Source organism: Lepidochelys kempii, chromosome 15 (assembly GCF_965140265.1).
Source record: "Lepidochelys kempii isolate rLepKem1 chromosome 15, rLepKem1.hap2, whole genome shotgun sequence".
Taxonomy (NCBI): Eukaryota; Metazoa; Chordata; order Testudines; family Cheloniidae; genus Lepidochelys; species Lepidochelys kempii.
The window spans coordinates 15,636,866-15,651,210 of NC_133270.1; the positions used below are offsets into that span (position 1 = coordinate 15,636,866).

The 14,345-nt window shown below is 39.3% G+C and overlaps 1 protein-coding gene across 7 annotated transcripts in view; it reads right to left on the reverse strand.

Annotated features, from left to right (window-relative positions):
* PPIL2 (peptidylprolyl isomerase like 2) overlaps positions 1-14,345 on the reverse strand; it is a 118,987-nt gene that overhangs the window by 33,915 nt on the left and 70,727 nt on the right. For all 7 annotated transcript variants that reach the window (XR_012155048.1, XM_073312715.1, XM_073312716.1 and 4 more), the window contains 2 exons: positions 7,229-7,318; positions 4,340-4,373 (listed from right to left, as the gene is read on the reverse strand). Coding sequence is in view for 6 of the 7 variants with exons in the window: in XM_073312715.1 (XP_073168816.1) it covers positions 4,340-4,373; positions 7,229-7,318 (124 nt within the window). In the remaining variant the exon portion in view is untranslated. The remainder of the gene's footprint in view (positions 1-4,339; positions 4,374-7,228; positions 7,319-14,345) is intronic.

A 14,345-nucleotide genomic window follows, 5' to 3' on the forward strand; every position in this document is an offset into this window, starting at 1 on the left:
GCAAACATTGGGGACTGGTCCTGCTTTGAGCAGGGGGTTGGACTAGATGACTAGATAACCCCCTTCAAACTCTGATATTCTATGATTCTAACTATCCAATCTTGAGCATTTTTCTAATGTGGAGAAGGGAGGCCAGAGGCTCTTAAGAGACCCTTCACTTAACACATACACAGAGTTAAATACCCAGAACTTAAGCTGAGCCTTGTTTTAACTCCCTAAGGCAACTGGCCCAGACAACTAACACTTCTGAACACAGGATAGAGAAAACATTGCAATTATCTCTAGTTCGGAGTTTGAACTCTCCATGTCTGCACTGGAGGTTTTCCAATCCATCTGTCATCTCGACATCTACCTATCTGCTGCTGAGACCCAAAATTCCTTTCTTTCCATAATTCTCAGGGTAAGGTAAGGAACACTACAAGTATGTCTTCCTTCTGTAGTGAAGTATAGACTCCGTCCAAAATACTGAAAAACAATTTTAAAGAGTACTGGTGACTCTCAGACCCTTGGGCACTATGAACTCTCTGCTCCAACCATCCTCCACTCCCCTTCAATCGTTCTCCAACTTTAAATGCGTGGAACTTCCCACTTTTTTCCATGAAAAGATCACTACCACATGAATGTCACATCTGCCAATTCTTCTACCCATATGTCCCCATCCATTGTCCTTCTACTGGTCTCTCCTAACTTCCTCCTGGTGGCATCTTTGCAGCAAACTTAAACTTCTTAAAATTCAATGCTATTCTTTGTTAAATTGTTTTCTGCTGCCTCCGAACAGATATCACAAAAGAGACAAGGGCCACAGCAATCAAGTCATGAGTAAAATTTTCAGAAGTGCCTAAGTCTCTCTTAAAATTGGAAATTAGGACCCTTTAAAAAAATGTTTACCCCATGTGCTTATGCATTTTTGGCATGTGCTTCACAAATAAAATATCTGAGCTTTCAACAGTATTGTCAAGAAACACTATATAGTTTTCTCAAGTAGAGAGCCTCCGGCCCTCCCCCCAAAAAAAGAGATATGGTGCCAACTAAGAGGATGTACTTGTTTTTCCTATTTGTAGCCTTTGTGATTTTCCCCATCATCTGGTTGCTTTCTGATAAAGGAATAATTGACAAAAACCAGCAGGTTTCCTTAGTGGGGGATTTTTGATAAATTCATTTAATAAAAAGTTCTAAGATACAGATTAATTTTATTTGTAAAATATTATAGTTTCACTGCCCTGAAATGAAATATATAAAAGCTCCGATTTATGGATTAAAACCTTGTCTAGGTTTTTTAAAATAGATTCCAAGGCCAGAAAGGACCATTGTAATCATTTGTCTAAGAGTCTGACGTCCAGTACAAGACAGACCATAGAACTTACTCAAAACAGTTCTGCTGTCCTAGCAGTTTTGATCATCTCTTTTTTTTTCTACTTAAATTCTAGTGTTTTAGCACTACTCAACCAGTACTTCTCTTTGAAACAAGAGTTATCCATGATTCTTACAGAAAAAACAGAGTGCAGTAGTCTGTGCCATGTCAGGATTGTAGCCCTTCTATGTTGATACCAACAGGTCCTGCCCATAGACCCTAAAGTTCAACTTCCCACTTAACTTTCTAACAAATACTTCTTTAGTCATTCTGTGGTATGTGACTTATACCAGGACTCTGAAATCATAACGTTATTTATCCTGAACCTTTAAATGAGGCGTTGGTTTGAAACATAATCCAGGCCTTTTTCAGAGCTACTCAGAGAACAAAATTAAGCCACTTTGTGAGCAGAACAGAGCTGTATTTCATGTTAAATCTGTTATTTTTAAGCAACAACACTGCAGTTAACAAAACAAGGGAAGCTCAGGACTGCAGCTGTGTTCAACAACGCAGGCCCTCCGCATACAATGGCTCCACATTTGAAAGCAACGGAAAAAAAAAAACCCCTGAGGTTTAATCAACTGCAAATGAGAGCAAGTTTAGAATATTTTGATTATAGCATTTAAACTTGCTGCTCTCAGAGTATTAAAACAGTTATTTATACTTCTTGTTCATTTGCTTTATGATGTGCCGAAACAATTACAGACAGGGAAGAAGCCTAGAGAGGTTCCCCCCACCCCAACCTTTTTTTTTTTTTTTAAATAAATGTCTTTGTTTTTGCATCACTCAATATACTCATCTCAGAAACAAAGACAAAAGATTCAGCAAGATGATCTCAATCTTGTTTTTTTGAAAGGCTGCATGCATATGCACTGTCAGAAACAGAAATAGTTGTAACTATTTGCTCATCCTATGTACATCAAAAATAGTAAGTATGATCAAAGATGATTAGTGCTTAATGAAGTATAAAAAGATCAAATGTATCAATTAGATGACAATAGCAAAATACTGACTGAATTAAGCAGATAAAAAATTGCTTTGTGAAACTAAAACCCACTGAAGTTATACCACTCAGCTGTGCAGAAGTTTCTAGGTAATCAAGAACAAATCTTGAAGATTTTCCCCACAGTTGATTAAATTGTGTAATATTAAAGAATATACACAAACAAAACAGGCTTAAGAGTCCTGTAGGAGCCTAGCACTTCTAACATCTCATCACATCAAGTGTTTCAAATATGTTTTATTTCTGACTGGAACCAAGTTAAGGTCTTTAAAAAACTCAGGCCTGATGAAAGTGAGTCTTGTTGCTTCTTTATTTGAAAAGTTGATTTCTGCAATGTCTGGATTCTCCTGAACTGCAGCAACTGTTTGAAGAGCTGCTAGCTCCGTCAGAGACATTTGGGTATAAACTGACAGTTTTACGAGAGCTGCTACAGGCTTCATAAACTCAGGCAGGATCCCCAGGTCTATAGTAGATTCAGATCCAATTAAAATGAAGTAAATGGAAGAAAACAAGATGAAAAAAATCAGAGACTGTTCTTTCTGGTTTGGGATTCCATCCTTCTATCAAGCTCTCTTCTAAAATGAAAAGATACACATTACGATTTCCCCCCCAGCTTTATTTGCATTAAATTCTTAACTTTCACTCAAAATTGCAACTCCTCCCTAAACCTTCAACATAACTGCTTTGCCAGCTTTGGCCCTCTTTTCTACAGATTGTTAATTATGCTGTATTTCATGGTAGTTTTATGATTTGCACAAATGGAGCTTAGAATGACACCACCAAGTTCATTTTCATTCCACAACAAGATTTTAACTCCTGCCTATAGAAGTGAAAGGCTACTGGGGTATACCACTAACCCATTCAAGTACCTCTAGTTCCCTAGCACTTCTTTCACTTCTTTTTTTTAAGATGTTCCTAATTATGCCTTTAGATACCTTCAAACCAATAGTCATCTTCTAATGGCATCAGACCATATTTCACTGGACAGTCCAAGAGTAACAAAACGTATAGTAAGTAACAGATCTTTTCAATGGGCTTCAGCACTCAAGACACAGAATCCCTAACCACTCTGATCCGGCAGTTGCATAATCCCTCATTAATTTTAGCCCTTTATGCTCATTAGGGGTAGAGTCTTGGCAAGTCCAAATATATCTGAATTGATAACTAAATAATACATACTACAATATTTAACAATTACATAGACATTCCTTTGGATGAATAAAGCTTATGCTCAAATAAATTGGTTAGTCTCTAGGGTGCCACAAGTACTCCTTTTCTTTTTGCGAATACAGACTAACACGGCTGTTACTCTGAAACCTTTGGATGAATAGATTGTGTGAGCACAGGAATTGTGTGTGTGTGTGTGTGTAAGCAGCACCCGTGTAACTTAGCAGTAGAACAGAATCCTGGGGCCTGCCTGACAAGCAGCTGTGGACGCTGGCTGACATTTGATAGTGAGCAGGCAAAACTGACTTGTACAGGTGTGTGGCGAGCCAATTTACAGCAGCAGGTAAGCTCATAATGTACCTTATATAGAACAGGATGGTCAATGCCCTGAGGAGCCTTCACTGCAGTAGTAGGAGCAACTCTCATATATGTCTATTCTAAGCTTTTTGCATCTCTACAGCGGCTATCACCATTGTATCTAGATCACAGAGGCTAGGAAAGAAGAACAGCCAGGAAAAAGTAGTAACAAAGTAATCCCTAGAAGTTAGAAACAAAAAGGGAAGAGGCCTGTGCCTAACAAGGGGATTAATTCTGGGGGAATGAATAGTATTTGGCCACTAACTAGGCCTCAACAGGTCTCTAACATTTAATTAATATGGAATAAAGAGAGAACTTTCCTTTAGTCCATAATATTTTTTCCTTCTTATAACACAATCCCAGCACACTGAACTGTGAACAAGACTCATGGAAATTCTCTCAATACAAACCAGCCAGTAACACATGGCTTTATGCAGCACTTTATATTTACACACACTTACCTGTTCCTGTTCCAGTAGGATCACCTCCTTGGATCTGCAGAATGAAAAACAAAACAAAACTATATCCTAAAGCATACTATAGTAAAATATGCCTAATATTTATTAGAGATGAGAAATAAAATATTTTCACAAAAGAGAAATTCTGCTCAACCTTTCTTACTACTAAATGGTGTTGTGTTGGCAAGCTAGTAAACAGAAAACTCAAATTAGTTTGGGGCTCCTTTTATCAGTTGGTTGTCATATGCTCCTGGAAAATCATCTAGCAGAGTGACAGGTTTATAATAATAATAGGACTCCCGTGGACAAACAAGAAAAAATAAATGAACTGTGTCTTGTACAGGTTAATGGAAAAATATCTTTTCCATCACCTGCTGTGACCTAAGTTACCCAGTCGATGATGCGCTGCATTTAAAGTTTGAAAAGTGTTTAGTTTTGCAATCAAAGCTCCAGCAAGAAAAAAGAGCTTTCCACACTTGCTTCCACCTTTCTGGCACTATATTCGTTTTATGAGTTGTAAGAAAAAATCCCAAAATGAAGCCAAACCACCAAGATATCCATTGTTTATGTAGGACCTATACAAAAACAATATTTTGGATTTTATTGCTCCAAAGTCAGCAGAGGGAGCGTGCAAGTTAGCTAAAATCATAGCGAAAGCACAAAAAAGCACCATTTTAATTTTGATATCAAACATAAACCTAGGAACACAGTGCTGCCAAATGGAGAAGTCACTTTCTTTTTTTAGGACCACAGGACCCAATCTAAAGGTCACTGAAGTCACTGGAAAGACTCTCATTGACTTCAGTGGGCTTTGGAAAGTAAGGGCTTGTCTACAACTACCGTACGGGGTCGATCTAAGATACGCAACTTCAGCTACGTGAATAGCGTAGCTGAAGTCAACGTACTTAGAGCTACTTACTGTGGTGTCTTCACTGCGGTAAGTCAACAACCGATGCTCTCCCATCGACTCCGCTTGCGCTCCTCGTTCTGGTGGAGTACTGGAGTCGATGGGAGAGCACTCAGCGGTTGATTTATTGCATCTATACTATACTAGACGCAATAAATCAACCCCCACTGGATCGATCGCTGACTGCCGATCTGGCAGGTAGCGTAGACAAGCCCTGTGTTGCAAAACTAGTTACAGTATTTTGTTCCATTTAAGGGAACGTCTGCAGTGCCCTAAGCCAGTGGTTCTCAACAAAGGGTATGCATATCCCTGGGGATACGCAGTGGTTTTCCAGGGGGTACATCAACTCATCTAGATATTTACCTAATTTCACAACAGGCTAAATAAAAAACACTAGTGAAGTCAGTACAAAATAAAATTTCACACAGACAACGACTTCTTTATACTACTCTATATATTATATATGGAAATGTATGTACAATATTTATATTCCAATTTATTTATTTATAAATATATGGTAAAAATGAGAAAATAAGCGTTTTTTCAGTAATAGTGAGCTGTAAGCAAGTAGTTTTTAAGTGAGATGAAACTTGGGGCTATGCAAGACAAATTAGACTCCTGTAAGGGGCCCAGTAGTCTGGAAAGGTGGAAAGAAACTGCCCTAAGCTGTTTGAGTGGGCGTAGCATCATTATAAATGGTTTGATTTTAAGACCTTTGCAAATCAATGCTAGCATCTTTCCATGCATTTTAAGGAGCTGGCATGGTAATGAGGAGCCACAAGGGTAACATTTGAAACAATTATTCATTCAAAACTAAAAATGCAGCAGGTGAACTATTTACTTGGCATGGCTAGTAACCAAATCGAAAGTTTTGTTTTAATTTTCAAAATTAAATCTCACATTGTAAAACATGTTTTTTTTCAGAATATCAGAATGGGTCACTAAACGAGTCTCTTAAATAAACAGGTTCTGAAAACCTTTGCTGTGGGATTATGGTTTGATACCTTCATGAAACTTGACCCATGCTCATAGAAGTTCACAAAAACAGGCTGAGGTATTCACTTGGGTTTGATCCTGTACACTGCTGAGCACTCTGGGCCCCAATCCAAGGTACTTAAGCACGTGCTTAACTTTAATCATGAGAGAAGTTACACAGAAGTCAATGGGACTACTCATATGGTTAACTGTAAGCATGTACTTCAGTGATTTGATGGATTGGACCAGAGTGCTCAGCATCTTTTAGGACTGAGTCTTTGGTTGGGAAACCCTCTCTTCCCAAGCCAGCATACCTTACTTCCTCTCCAACAGCTGTCCTCAACCAAAGAGGTAAGAAAGGAGGTGGATTTCAATTACTTGTATGGAGAGAGGGCACACCTTGGGGCAGGTTCCCCCTGGAGGTTTGAGTTCAATTAACACTCAAACAAACCTTCAAGAGTTAGCTGGTTTTCTCTAACCCCTGCATACGAAACCACAGAGATCAGTCCCAGAAGTCCCTCAGAAACTGGCTCCCTGATTGTTTCAGCTAGGGCTATGAACCTCACTAAATGAAGTTCAGATACTCTGGATGTAAAAATATGTATCTTGTAAACCAAGTGTCAGCTGAATGGGATTTAAATGGGCTGAGATATTACTCACCCAGATCAGGGTTTTGAGCTCAGTGCCACTAATGGTCAGATCCAAAGCTCGCTGAAGACAATGGGAGTCTGGCCAATCAGGGATTTCAACGGGCTTTGAATCAGGCTCTGAGTGACAGTACTCTTCAGTGACAGCTGCTAGGTGATCAAATTTATACATCTTGCCCTCACTATATGAGGATAATCCTTGTTTCCAAAATACATTTTTCATGACCATCTCTAGTGTACACCTACTTGCTCCAAGGAAGTAACTAGAATTTTAAATTAACACTAATATATTCAACTCCTATTTTGGGGAAATGAGGGTGGCAAAACCTATTGTGCATTATGTAGCATTTGTTCAACACTCACCACAAAATTACGAATTGACCTGTGAAAAACAGTTCCATCATAATAGTTCTTCTTGCATAGCTTGATGAAGTTTTCACACGCTCTGGGTGTCTGAAAAAGATTAGGTATTTAATGAAGCAGTATCTTTAGACAGTAAAATCAATGATTACATTGTTAAAAATAATTGCATTTTGTCTGTGCCTGTTATAAAGGACTAATTAGTCAGGACTCTGATTAAGAGTTCCTTCTAGTTTACAACAAAAAAAAAAATCCTATAGAAGAGCATATTGTATATCAGAGAGAGACATTCTACAGCAATATGTCAAACGTAGTTCTCCCAAGTGGCATGGAAGGATGCTGAACGTTATTCTCATTATGTATTGTTTTATTTTTAGAATATTTCCCAGTGAAGACAATGACAATAAAGAGGACAATCCTGGAGACCAAATTCATCTATTTATCCCTAACCAGTCCCAGCAACATGCCTCAATCCTTTTTCTGACGGGACTACTTCCAGATTTGAAAGAGTGGTTCATTCTTCAGACTCATTCAGGCCTTGACATCTTTGCTGAACAATTACAAAAGGGAATACAATCATGCCACTTAGGATAGTGTTGTGTTGAGCACCTGACTACTAAGAACTGGACTGGCACCACAAAAGTCACTATATTTTATATTAGTCTGTTCAAAGAAATTGATGACTTATTTTCACAATCTAAAAGTAAATCTTAGCCAGTTATGTTAAATACATTGCATATTTCTCCTTTGCTTTTACATTGTGAATGAAAGATATTTATCCTCAATCATGGCATTCAAACACCACTTAGTAAAAGACTACAGCACAGATGACCTCTGATACTCCAAATACTTGTCTTTCCTTTATCAATAGTTTCTTTTTTCTGCAGTGCCAGGATGGAATCCATGATAAGTAGAGAAACAGCCTCTCTTAGTTTGGACATGCTTTCCCCCCTCAGTTGTAAATTATGGAAATACTATGAATCCTATTTCATAGAAGCAGGTCTTAAATAAGCTGAGCTGTAATAGGCTTTAGAAATATTCTTATTGCGCTCTGCATGTGATAATAAGCCCCCAGCATGAGCACAAGACTCTGTAAATTAGCAGAGATAAGCTTTCAAGAGTTGGAACCTCTTTCTGAATAAAACTGATGCATTTAGCATTGCCTTAACCAAGTATGGCTCATCTGTAATGTTGCTCTGAGAACTCACCAGTGACAGAGGCAAGACTCAGGGCAAGTCTACACTACTGTGCTACATTGGTGCAGCTGCGTCTTTGTAGCGCCTCTGGTGAAGATGCGCTATGCTATGGGAAAACGTTCTCCCATCAGCATAATTACTCCACCTTGGGGAGAAGCGGAAGCTATGTTGGCGGGAGAGAGGGCTTTTTCACACCCTTGAGCAAAGTAAGTTATACCGACTTAGGCTGTAGCGTAGACCTGCCCTCAGTCATGAACATAAAACTTATAAAACATTATTACAAAAATAAGGCACGCTCGCACATTCTACAAATAAAATTATATATATATACACACACACACACACACACACGGTGTAAAGGTTGAATGATCTCTCCGATCCCTCTCCCAAAGAGAAACTGTGCTACAGTACAGCCTCAGTTATCTAAATCTCAATAGTCTAAAACTCCCTGTTACCTGGAAACAGGGTCATGTTCCACATTGTCTATGAATTACACTGAAATTTCCCGTGATTAGCCACGCATTCTTTGTCCTTCATGACATCTGGATAACCAAGGCTGTACTGTATTTCCTCTTAAGTCTACCCAACATATAGAAAATGAAGCAGCCAGCTACAGCGGAAGACAAACTAGCTAGTCTTAATTCAATCTAATGCTACCTCTGATCTCAGCCTTGCAGTGTAGCTTATTATTAGATTAAAATATCTGTTTTATGACAGAATGATACTTTATCATATATTTGTGCAACATCCTGAGGGCAGCTTATGTCATACATAACCAATAATTTCAAACAGGAAGGTCTATATATATGTTTCAGTGTTTATAGTACATCTAAAGCCTTTTTTGAAGTTATATACACAGTTTAAAAAAATATGCTTGTAAAATTTGACCAAGGAAGAATCATTTGTGTGTAACAGAAAATACCATACTAGAGAGTGCTATATTAGAATCAAGAATGGAGAAGCTATGGATCATGAAAAATGCCTGTAAGGACAAAACAAGCACAGAGGTTTTTGCACTTTTAAAAAGAAAAAAATCCTTTCTGAATCAGAAATTGAATTGGCAGCTTTTAGCCTAAGGCAGTACTCCCTCATGAGAACCAAAAAACTCTTTGGAGAGAGACAGTTAATTAGTTCTCTTGGGGGGCATAAGGCAACCTGTAATTAAATTTTTAAGAAAATGAAATTAGCTGAAAGTTGAAGCCCCGCAGGGAATACGGAATTTAGTGCCAAACTGTTTTAAACCAATAATCAATGCACAGAATGTTGATAAGACACTTGCTACATAAATTAGGTATTTACTTTGAAAAACATGCTCTGTAAAATATAGGTGAAAAATACTTTTTCTGCTAATGAATTTTTTATTCACAGCAGGACCTGTGATGACCCATCTCTCTGAATGGGTTTCCAGTTATTATATCTGTTCTCAGAAACTAGGTGTGTGTGTGCAGCTATATAAGAACCATTTACTGCAGGGTTTTCTTTAAATAATTGCTACCAAACTGGTTCCCATAGCACCTCATGCATCATACAACAGACATACACTTCCGCAGGTAAACAGTATCTTAGCAACACTACTGTTACCATTTATGGTGGGCTTTTTTGTACAGGAACCAATAAAAGGTTTTAATTAGCAGACACTAGTTTCAATCATGTGGCGGACCCTAATGCTTAACTTGTTTTTTCAAAAACTACTGATAATCACAGCTTGAAGCCTGTGGTGATAATTGGGCCACAAACGTACCCGAGTTGTGAATTTAATTGTAAGAAGTGAGTGAAAGTTCATAAAGTGTCACTAATAACTGTTTTATAACAACAAACACTGATGGGAAAAGATACAAAAGGGAGATGGAAAGCCTGAATTAGTCCAAACAAAAAGTCTTACTGATATAACTCAAGGACTGTGTTAAGATCATGTTTGGTAAATAAGAAAAATATAGAACCAGAACTTAGTGGTTGACGTGTCAACAAATTGACGTGTCAGACACTAGGCTTAACTGGTGGACAAAAATAACGAGCGGATGATCTATTGCCCCCATCACTCCGTCTTGGTACCCTTAAAGTGTCTTTGGGGATGGGGGCAAATTGGCTAGTGGAGCAAGCTTTACCATCAGGCTGCCACACAAGGCCTTCATCATCTTGATCCTTTCCTAACCAGACCAGGCCAGAGAGAGGGACCAAAAGACATTGCCACCTCTGCTGATTCCAGCTGAATCGCAAGCCCCACCTGTGATGAAACGGGATCAGACTTTAAACAGCAACAACAGCTCCAGCCAGGGCCGTCCTTAGGCATGCACAGAATATGCAGCTGCGTGGAACACCATGTAATTTGGGGCACCACATTTCGTAGTGCCCTAGGCAGCTGCATTCTGCGTGTGCAGCGCTGGCTCCAGCAGCCAGCCCCATCCACCACCCTGCCCCCATTCGACCCCTTCCCTCAAGCCCTGCTCTTCCCACCCCTGCTCCGGATTTCCCAGGCCTAACAACTCAGATTGTGTTTGGACCACAAAAATGAGTCAACATGTGGCCCATCTGCATGCTCTCCCTGACCCTTGGGAAGGGTATACTCTTCTTTTCCAAACTCTGACCAGCATCTTTAGCAACTTCCCTGCTTACAGTAAAATGAGTCTTATCCCTAGAGACTAACCTCTCTCTCCGTATATTTTGTGAGATGCCTGCATTTGCCAGTGGGTTGAAAATTCCCTCCCAAAACAAGCATTGATCTCTTATCAAGATTCCCATCCTAAAGGATTTGAAGGCTGACTGCCCTAGAAACTGATCTGATTGCTTCCCTTGCTAGCTGGCAGGGAACAGGTGCATCTGATGTGGAAATGGAGATTTCATTTCTTTCAAAAGGTGTTTAGTCTCAGCTTACCTAAGTGTCTGCAAACTAGATGCTGTCGTGGCACATACTGACTGCTGTCACTGCACTACCCACCTACAGGGCCTGGCGGGATTTCAGCATGAGAAAAACTGGTTGTTCCTAAGAAAGAGCATGCAAAAATGTAACACTGACAAAAGATGGACAGTGACATTACAAGCAAGGGGAAAATACTAGAAAAAAAGAAAAAGGAAAAACGTATTTTTTAAAATCTGAAGTCCTACTAAAAGAGCAAGTTAAATAACATAATACCTTATAAATACTGACTGATCATATTTTACTTTTCTCATTGGCAAAAGCATAGATGTAAACCAGGCAAAACCCATCTGTCTTATTGGAGCCAGAGACTTGAGGGATAAGACTAACCAAGCCAAGTTACTCTCTCAGTTTGCAGCTTTCCTTTCTCATCAGCAAAAATGGACTGCTATCTTTTAAAAAGTCATTCTTATTGGACAGTTAAGTAGCCAATTAGAAATAGATTAGAAATATGCTGTGCCCCTGTTGCCAAGATACAGCAGAAGGGAAAAGAACTGGAGCTTCTAAGTTGTTGCTATGACTGCAAGCAAAAAGGCTTTACTATGTGAAGAGCGAATAATTTCAAAACGTTCCATCCCTTCAGGATCTGCATGCATCTTAAAAAGAAATTCCACACTAAGCAGTCACAAGCCGTCATTCACACAACTGTAAAATTTCTTTTACGGCTAATTCCGCCACTCCAGTTATTTGTTTTTGTCTTCCTAAAGCTGTGGCTGTTCTGTAGCGGCTGCATTGAACTACACAGCCACAAAACATGCTCATTAATGATTTGTGTCCAGGCAGTAATAATTTGAAATAATGAGAAGTTGGTTCTGTGAATTAAATTCTATTCTTTACATTGCAGCTTTCATCTTATCATTCCAATGCCAGAATCCCTCTACTAAGAAGCATGAACTGGTGAAATAAATTTTTCAGACTTCAAACTAAGCTTGCAATTTTTTATAGTTTTATTTTTTTAAATACAAGGCAGATTTTGTTTTGCTTTTGGAGGTTTTATTTAGTTAAGGCATTTCTGCCCATGAAGTATTTCACCAAGGTTATTCTCCTGCATCACTTCTTTACAAGAAACATAATGGGGTGACTGGGAATGTCTAAACTGGGCTCTCCCTCCCACTGACCCCACTACTCTCTGAAGATCAGACAGGTTTACTGTAGCTGCTCCTCTGCGTAGCCCTTGAATCTTAATGCTCCCTCTCTGCTGCAGGGAGTACTGTCTCTGACAGGAACTCAGCGTTACTCAGTGGAACTCACCATGGGATGTCCTACAGGATAGGTGGGTTTTTAAATACATCTATTCACCACAGCCTGCAAGCCTTCTCATCCTATTCAGTGCTGTGATAAACAGATTGGCTATGGTGACAGAGAAGAATGACAGCTCTATGTTTTGTTTTTTAAATAGGAATGAGGCAGGGCTTACGGTTCAGGTAAATTACATGGTGGTCTCACCAAAATCTTATCAATCCAATCACACACAGTGAGCAGATGCCTTGAGGTCAACATACTGACTAAAACGATGAGAACAGTGACGTTCCAATGAGGTGAGATGACATATGCAAGGGGAAAACATCAGACAGGGCATCCTAAAGTAGAGCATTTCACCAGGCTCACAGTGATACATGGAGATTCAAACAAACAGAAAGCATCTTAGGTAACGAAACTGTATCAAGCAGTTACCTAATTTGGCTACTTACAGCTACAGTAGCTCTTTAAAAACAACAGCAGAAGAACTAACATTCTCTCATCACACAAAAAACCTGTTATTTTAAATTGCTATTTAGCACTTGCTAAAAGCATTTTTTTAAAAAATAAATCAGAATTTCAGTTGACAGCTAAATTTCACTTTTCAAAAACATTTCTTCGAAGTGCTACCATTAAGGAATATGATCTAAAATGACTAAGTAGCAAGCACAGTTTACAGCAGGCATCTGTAGAACAATTCATAGCCCAGTTTTGTCCGTCACTCGAGAGTAAAACAGCGATTGATTAGTTTAGATAAACACAATCTAAAGTAAACAGGGCATCTAATTCGCTAACCTAAAATTTGTCAGTTTTACTCACTCGCTCTCCAGAAGGAGAGAATTTGTTCCTACTACAGTCAGTGTTTCCTTCTGTTCTAACTTTTATTTGCTGTGTTAAAGAAACAAATGCACAAGTCATGTGATCATTAGGAGTTTGAGTAGCTCTAAGATACTACTCCACTGTGCTGTGTGCTCTGTAAAATGTTACTGATACTGACAGAGACAGCAAATCAGACAGCACACATTTGGTATGGTTTAAATGTCAGCCACAACTTTCTTCAACTATTTGAGCAAGCATCAGTAAGTGAAAAGATTTAGAGCATAACAGCTCTTCAGGCAGTTTGTTGGCGATACTGCAGTCCAATCACTGGCCATACAGACTCCACCTTAGAAGGGGAAGCTACCTTAGCATTCACTTCCAATTGAAGCCATAAGGCTCTGGTAATAGCCAATAACTCCAAATCAACGTGTCCTCATCAGAGGACTCAAGACCCAAGCAAGGGATGCCTCCAGCAGAACACAACATTGAAGGGGAACAGTTTTGTCATGCTCACCATTGCAGGTCTCAGCCCTGTTCTCCGGACTGGGGATCACTGAGTGACCCCTTCTATCTTAGCACACCTGCCCCACAAAACTGAAGCATAGAACATACACAAATATAAACAGTGATCAACCCAACAGAAGCTTGTCAGGTGCTCTGGGGAACGCAAAAAATCCTGACTGAACATGCATATCTGCAGGATGGGAAAGTTCTTTTGCAATTCCAACAGGTGATCACTGAAAACCAAAGCATACCAGGAGACCCGAAACAGACATCCAGAGCTCAAATAGACCATCCCACCAGGATGCGTACATAAGAAAAAAGGATTGGCCTGAGTGCATCTCTCTGCCCCAGCGTAGAATTAAATACCTCCCTTTAAAAAAGGGAGAGAAGGACAATCCCTTTGAAGTAATGGGAGATCAGCCCATATGGGGGACAGCTATGGCCCCCA